General features: G+C 35.8%; 1 protein-coding gene across 1 annotated transcript; it reads left to right on the top strand.

The window, feature by feature from the left end:
• Positions 1-2,760: 2,760 nt before the first annotated feature.
• LOC117320043 (solute carrier family 49 member 4 homolog) lies at positions 2,761-8,217 on the top strand (the record flags this gene model as incomplete). Its single annotated transcript, XM_033874736.1, is given in 3 exon segments — positions 2,761-2,924; positions 6,050-6,101; positions 8,147-8,217. Coding segments are annotated over 3 exon segments (287 nt in total), but the record flags the coding sequence as incomplete, so codon positions are not given.
• Between the last annotated feature and the right edge of the window lie 322 nt (positions 8,218-8,539).

Below are 8,539 nucleotides of genomic sequence, written 5' to 3'. Positions count from 1 at the left end.
AATATACCGTCACTGAAATAATTACTGCAGCAGTATTTTTATTTACCGTATCAGAAATGACTTCTGTAGCAGTATTTTTATTCACCGTCATTAAAATAATTACTGTATGTGTAATTTTAGTCACCGTCACTAAAATTATGACTGTAGCAGTATTTTCATTTAACGTCACTAAAATTATGACTGTAGCAGTATCTGTATTTACCGTCACTAAAATTATGACTGTAGCAGTATCTTTATTTACCGTCACTAAAATTATGACTGTAGCAGTATTTTTATTCACCGTCACTAAATTTATGACTAGCAATATTTGTATTCAACGTCACTAAAATGGTTACTAACGTAGTATTAATATTTACTGTTCTCTAGCCGTGTCGATTTGTGTTTTCCTCGGGAAGCTGAGAAACGGACCAGTTTTTGCTCCTTGGGAAAGAATTGTTTTCCCTAATCGGTCTGGATAGCATGCGATAGACCTTTCCTTTAACATTATTGCGTTAATAACCAACTACTGCAAGGGGACAAATCCTCAAAATTACCCTGGTAGCTAACGGGACGATAAACAAAACAAACACAAGCCAAAAATGTCGAACCCTTGGAAAATGTCTTTGGTACTATTTATAGTCTATGTACAGTAATGTTGACCTCGAAACTGGTGTTGATCGATCTTAGGTTCAATTCGAAGGATCAACGATACTCACGTGTAAAATAGATCTCAAGTTTTCAGAGAAGCGAAGTTTAATGTATATTAAAAACAAATTAACTTGCGTTGATTTGTTGTCACTGAAAAATCGTAACTGAAGCGGATATTGATGGGTTTCTATCGCCATCTCATTTTCCTCGAACCTCTAATAGTTACTGTTTTCAAACTATAAAGTGGATTTTCTCATGTGATACTCAAGGCCAAACAAATTTCATACGTGTTTTTTTTTTTTTTTTTTTAATTTTACATGATATATTTAGATCAATCAATTGGTTTAAACAGTATTTTATTGTTCAAATATTTACATAGAATATTACAAACATAGAATAGTAAAGAATTCGGAAAGAAGTACTTTCGTACTTATATAAATCCGTCTTCTCTTTGAGACAGGCAGATAACATAATAAGCAGATACCATGGTGAGCTACAGACATACAACTTGTACGTATGTAGATCGGCATGACTCTGGCCCGTACGCATATAAATAAAGTAATCTCAGCAGAGAATTTGCAATACTGTCGAAATTATCATACAATGGTAATAAACAGTAATTACATTAATACATAGGTTAAGAAATTATCTCATTAATACTAATCTATTTGTGGTAGTGGGGGAGCGGAAGGGGAGGGGGATGGGGAGGGGGGTAGGTGATGGTGGTAGAAGAATAGGAATGTTAGTGCAACATTTTTCCGTGAGTCCTCATTAAGAAGTGACAACGAGGGACATGGGTTTCAGTTTTTGACATACATTATATTCTTAGAATAGTATATATGTTTAGATATCTTATAGTGAAAGGGATATCATACAGACTCAAAGCGTTTACTTTTAATAGTAAAAGATTGGACAGAATTAAAAATATTAATATTTTCTGCTTCGGTACGCAGTGAATCACCGTAAAGAAGCAAGTCTAGTGACAAGTTGTTAATAGGATAGATGTAATGATGGCGTATCATGTTGTACATATTACATTCCAGGAGATAGTGATTTGTTGTTTCAATTTGACCGCAGGTACAATACGGATTTTCAATAAGATTTTTATGAAATAGATGATCTCGAAGAGAGCTACATTTTTAACGAAGTCTGACATGATAAACTTGCTCCATTCGTTTTCCAGACAAATAAAATGTGGGAATATTCAATTTTCCAGAGTTGAGATACAATTTTAGGTGAAAATGGAAGGATTTTCTTTTATATTCGGAGGTAAACTATTCCATAGGGTAATAGTAGAGGGAAAAAACGAGTTGTTATAGAAAGAGGTTCTAGCTTTCGGAATGGTGATATTTTGAGATTGGCGAGTATTATGATTGTGCAATTCGTGTATTCTATTTGGTAATATATCTGTTAAATAACTAGGTGTCTGCCCATGGATAATTTTATGAAGCTGTATAATTCTATGCTTACGTCTTCTTTCAGATAACGGCTCTATACCAGTTTCCCGGTAAAGGGAATCATGACTAGTCAATTTAGTTGCACTACATATTATCCGAATAGCTTCGATTTGGATACTCTCTAGTTTTTTTGCATATTCAATTGTTAGATTGTCCCATACGACATCAGCGTATTCGAGCAGGGGACGGATAAAGGACAAGTACATTTGTTGAAGGCTTCGTCTGTCAACTCTAAATTTTAATTTCCTGAAAATGTTGATACGAAATGACGCTTTAGTAATAATAGTATCGATGTGCTGTTTCCAATCGGCATTGTTTGAGATAGTAACACCAAGATGTGTGTGAGAAGTCACTTCAGAAATAGGAGTATTATTTAGATTTAGGACCGGATGAGGATGTTTGATAACTTTTTTACTTACTACCATAGGGGGGGGGGGGGGGGGGGGGGGGGGGGGGGGGGGGGGGGGGGGGGGGGGGGGGGGGGAGCGAGCCGAACTTTTTTGAGGAATTAATTTGCCCCCCCCCCCCCCCACCACCCCCGTGGGGGAGGACGACAGACAGACAGACTGTTTACTTGAAAATGAAACAAATACAAACTGTATATGTAATGACGAGAAAATAATCGAAACCAAAAATATTTTACTTGTAACGTCTCTTCTATATTGTTTGTTTACAGGACGGCAAACATTGCCGCATTTTTGAATGCTTTAGGTGGTCCCGTTGCTATGGGAGCACCGCCAGTTTTGTCCGCCGCATGGTTTCCACCAAATCAGCGAACTACATCTACCGCCATAGCGACAATCAGTAACTACGCCGGATTCGCGGCCTCATTCCTCATAGGTATAGTAAATGGTTTGAGACTAGAAATTGATGGATTTATCATATAACAGTCAAAATTTACAATAGATATACAATAGACAAAGGTCAGTTTTCAACCCAGAGTCATATACTGAACAGTTTTGCGCTAAATATTGCCAAAAATTAAAATCACATTGCAGAGATGTAAACTGATCAGAATGTTGTAGAACACGGTTAACACTACCATATCCGGTGTTTATCAGAATGCCGTAGAACACGGTTAACACTACCATATCCGGTGTTTATCAGAATGTTGTAGAACACGGTTAACACTACCCTATCCGGTGTTTATCGTCAGTAGATATTTATCAGAATGTTGTAGAACACTGTCAACACTACCATATCCGGTGTTTATCAGAATGCCGTAGAACACGGTTAACACTACCATATCCGGTGTTTATCAGAATGTTGTAGAACACGGTTAACACTACCCTATCTGGTGTTTATCGTCAGTAGAGTTTTATCAGAATGTTGTAGAACACTGTCGACACTACCATATCCGGTGTTTATCAGAATGTTGTAGAACACTGTCAACACTACCATATCCGGTGTTAATCAGAATGTTGTAGAACACGGTTAACACTACCATATCCGGTGTTTGTCAGAATGTTGTAGAACACGGTTAACACTACCATTTCCGGTGTTGATCAGAATGTTGTAGAACACTGTCAACACTACCATATCCGGTGTTTATCAGAATGTTGTAGAGCACGGTTAACATTACCATATCCGGTGTTTATCGTCAGTAGAGTTTTATCAAAATTGTAGAACACTGTCAACACTACGATATCCGGTGTTTATCAGAATGTTGTAGAACACTGTCAACACTACCATATCCGGTGTTTATTGTCAGGAGAGCTTTATCAGAATGTTGTAGAACACTGTTAACACTACCATATCCGGTGTTTATCGTCAGTAGAGCTTTATCAGAATGTTGTAGAACACTGTCAACACTACCATATCCGGTGTTTATTGTCAGGAGAGCTTTATCAGAATGTTGTAGAACACTGTCAACACTACCATATCCGGTGTTTATCAGAATGTTGTAGAACACGGTTAACACTACCATATCTGGTGTTTATCAGAATGTTGTAGAGCACGGTTAACACTACCATATCCGGTGTTTATCGTCAGTAGAGTTTTATCAGAATGTTGTAGAACCAGTTAACACTACTATATCCGGTGTTTATCAGAATGTTGTAGAACACGGTTAACACTACCATTTCCGGTGTTGATCAGAATGTTGTAGAACACTGTCAACACTACCATATCCGGTGTTTATCAGAATGTTGTAGAACACGGTTAACACTACCATATCCGGTGTTTATCAGAATGTTGTAGAACACGGTTAACACTACCATATCCGGTGTTTGTCAGAATGTTGTAGAACACGGTTAACACTACCATATCCGGTGTTTATCAGAATGTTGTAGAACACGGTTAACACTACCATATCCGGTGTTTATCAGAATGTTGTAGAACACGGTTAACACTTCCCTATCCGGTGTTTATCAGAATGTTGTAGAACACGGTTAACACTACCATATCCGGTGTTTATCAGAATGTTGTAGAGCACGGTTAACATTACCATATCCGGTGTTTGTTGTAGAACACGGTTAACACTACCATATCCGGTGTTTATCAGAATGTTATAGAACACGGTTAACACTACCATATCCGGTGTTTATTGTCAGTAGAGTTTTATCAGAAAATGTACTGTTTCTTATCATATTTCAATCATTAGGTTACATTGATACAGTAACTATACCGCTATCTTTATCCATTATTTGCTCTGTTTGTATATAACGTGTCTCAAGTGGATCATTGCTATCTTCTTCGTCTCTGTCATCCATCCTTCGTAGCCTCTTCATTCCAATCCCTGTTTTTACAATTTTACATTTTTCTCGGTTCGCGATAGTCGTCTTTCATATCTTGCATCGTTTGGCATAATACTGAACATGAGAGCAAAGATTATTATCGGCATCTTAACAAAATCGTAGCTATGGCTAAAATTGTAAAACGAGGATAAAACATAAACAAGGGACTCTATAAAAGGCACAAACCATATAAGCACATTCAGTCAGATACATGTACCATGGAACCAAAATGAGTTAAACCGCAGTTTAAGCTGTTTCGCCATTTTATGTTTCGTTAAAGATGCTAAGAGCCAAAAGTGTCGATACACAATGTCAAATTCTGCCTGTTGAAGTGCAGATACCCATATTTCAATATTTTTCATGATTTTCGATATTGGATTTCAAATGAACGATAAATACTTGTTCAGATTAATAAAGATTCACAAGGATACAATTGAAAATATGCAAAGAGAGTAATACAAACGGGTCAAATTCTACGTCAGAGTGGGCCGCTTCTGATTACTTGACAACACCCGCCATTTTAATCTAGGTCACGTCTAAGGATTCTACAGAACACAAACAAGCAGCTTTCAAAATATATTGATAGATTCATTACAGCAAAAATGAATTTTGAGTTCGAAATAGATCAAAAGAAATGCAAAGTCGGAATTGGGAAATGCAAAGACCAATTATTCAATATTTTTAATTATATTCAATCAATTCATAATTTTTAATATTGCATTTAAAAGAACATTTATTACATGTGTATGAAACTAAGCCTTATCATATCCATGTATGAAGCGAGCTGAACAACAACATGCAGATCACGTACATACATGTAAGATGTGTGTTATAATAAGTTGACCTGTGGATAATGAAGTAAACGAGAACTAAAAAGACAATCTCCAATTTTATCCAATTAGCCTATGGTCATATATCGTAACATTAATTTATTGGCTGTTTTTTTGTGTTTATACATTGTACATTTGACCTTACATGTGACATTTTACAATCAGGAGGATCACGCGGAAATTTGGATATCAATGTCCCGTATCTTTAATAAATCATAGACAATAGGAATAGAAAAGTTATTTAGAGAGAAGATCAAAATCTTAGTCAAGTACAAGTCTTGCACCCTTCCTGCAGGCCGTTGTCGGCCTACAAATTATTGTCAATTAAAAAAAAAACAGATCAAAGGACGTCTATTAAAGATGAAACAGCAAACCGTAATTATCATATGTGTTATTGTAGGACCGTTATTTGACAGCCTGGCCACGAAAGAGCAGACGAATATGTCCGATAGGTAAGTAGTTATAAGATAATGTCTATTTGTATTGCCTTATTGTTCATAGAACTGATATTGAAATAATCATTTTCCGATGAAAAGTTTGATTGCAAATGAAAAATTAATGCGAAAAAAATTTAAAGCCAATATTCTCATGAAACTTTCAAAAAAAAAAAAAAAAAAACGAAAAAAAGGTCGTCATTCCCCATAAGATTCTGCTTAATCCCTGTAATGTCTTGATTTCAGACCCAATATAGATGTAATCAATTAGGTGTGTAAACGAGGACCAGACCAGTTTTAATCTATAAGACATGTTACCGAGAACCAGTGTAGTTGTAATTCATCAAACAAATTTAAAAGAACCAGTGCAGTTTGTATTCATTAGGCATGTTAACGAGAACCATTAGGTGTGAACCAGAGAGTTGTAATTCATCAAGCAAAGTAACGAAAACCAGTGTAGATTTAATAAATTAGGCATGTTAACGAGAAACAGTGTAGTTATAATCCATCAGCATGTTAACGAGAAACAGTGTAGTTGTACTCCATCAGGCATATTAACGTGAATCCATTGTAGTTGTGATCTATCAGGCATATTAACGTGAATCCATTGTAGTTGTGATCTATCAGGGATATTAACGTGAATCAATTGTAGTTGTGATCTATCAGGCATATTAACGTGAATCCATTGTAGTTGTACTCCATCAGGCATATTAACGTGAATCCATTGTAGTTGTGATCTATCAGGCATATTAACGTGAATCCATTGTAGTTGTGATCTATCAGGCATATTAACGTGAATCCATTGTAGTTGTGATCTATCAGGCATATTAACGTGAATCCATTGTAGTTGTACTCCATCAGGCATATTAACGTGAATCCATTGTAGTTGTGATCCATCAGGCATGCATATTAAAGTGAATCCATTGTAGTTGTGATCTATCAAGCATATTAACGTGAATCCATTGTAGTTGTGATCTATCAGGCATATTAACGTGAATCCATTGTAGTTGTGATCTATCAGGCATATTAACGTGAATCCATTGTAGTTGTACTCCATCAGGCATATTAAAGTGACTCCATTGTAGTTGTACTCCATCAGGCATATTAACGTGAATCCATTGTAGTTGTGATCTATCAGGCATACTAACGTGAATCCATTGTAGTTGTGATCTATCAGGCATATTAACGTGAATCCATTATAGTTGTAATCTATCAGGCATATTAACGTTAATCCATTGTAGTTGTGATCTATCAGGCATATTAACGTGAATCCATTGTAGTTGTGATCTATCAGGGATATTAACGTGAATCCATTGTAGTTGTGATCTATCAGGCATATTAACGTGAATCCATTGTAGTTGTGATCTATCAGGCATATTAACGTGAATCCATTGTAGTTGTGATCTATCAGGCATATTCATGTGAACCAGTGTGGTTTTAATGCATTAAGCGTGTTAGTGAAAACCAGAGAAGTTGTGATAAAGCAGGCATATATACGAACACCAGTTCCATTTCTAAAACTAGAAATGGAAAATGAACGTTTATAAACGTATAAAAACAACAGCGATTATCAACAGGATAACATATTAATCTTATAATTAAAACCGATAAAACACAGGAAAACTACAGTACAGAAATACATATATAGATTTGTATTGAAAAAAATACAAAAAGAAATAATACCTGAGACGTAATCAACACTTGCTTTAAACCCGCCAAAATAGTTTAAAGGAAAAATACCCTTAACATTGAAAAGAATATCCTTATTGAAGTCATAACATTAACAAAAGATTAATCTAAATAACTTATTAATTATCAAAAGTTTAAATGAATACGGACCTAGGTAACCCGGAATAATACATGTAAATGTCGTTTGTTTTATCGAGAGCACCCCATCATGCTAGTCTAGGTCAAACCTAGGTTAAGTCCAAAATGATGAACTAGTGTACAAGCAACAGAACCACCAGGCCTATTTCCCAATGAGAAGGTGATAATTACGACAACATAGGAAGAACTAAATCGTGGGAATCAAATGTCCTAAAGTTAAAAGTATTTTATTTCAGTGAAAGTGTGACCTTTTCATCGATGGATAACCACACACTTTCAAAAAATCACAGTGACGCAGACAATCACGGTAAGTTCATCCGTCATCTTCAAATGTCTTTCTATCTAGGTTCCAGTCTCATAGATTGAATACGCACTTGTAAGTTTTCCACTGACGGCTTTTTATTTGTCCAGTATCATTTGAGATATGCTTGTGAGACATTGGCCCATCCCTTGTCGGAATTTTCACATCTTGAAGCAGTTAGACGGTGTAAACAGAAGACCCCATTTTTAATCCATACAATATGTTGGAAACGGCTCTAAAATGTAATTTAGATCTAGTACATCATGATTGTCTTAGCGATAGATATAGTTACAGTATTTATGTTTGAGTTAATTATCTATTGTTAATG

The sequence above is a fragment of the Pecten maximus genome, unplaced genomic scaffold (assembly GCF_902652985.1).
Source record: "Pecten maximus unplaced genomic scaffold, xPecMax1.1, whole genome shotgun sequence".
NCBI lineage: Eukaryota > Metazoa > Mollusca > Bivalvia > Pectinida > Pectinidae > Pecten > Pecten maximus.
Note: the sequence above shows the minus strand (reverse complement) of the source record. Positions and strands in the feature narration are given on the sequence as shown.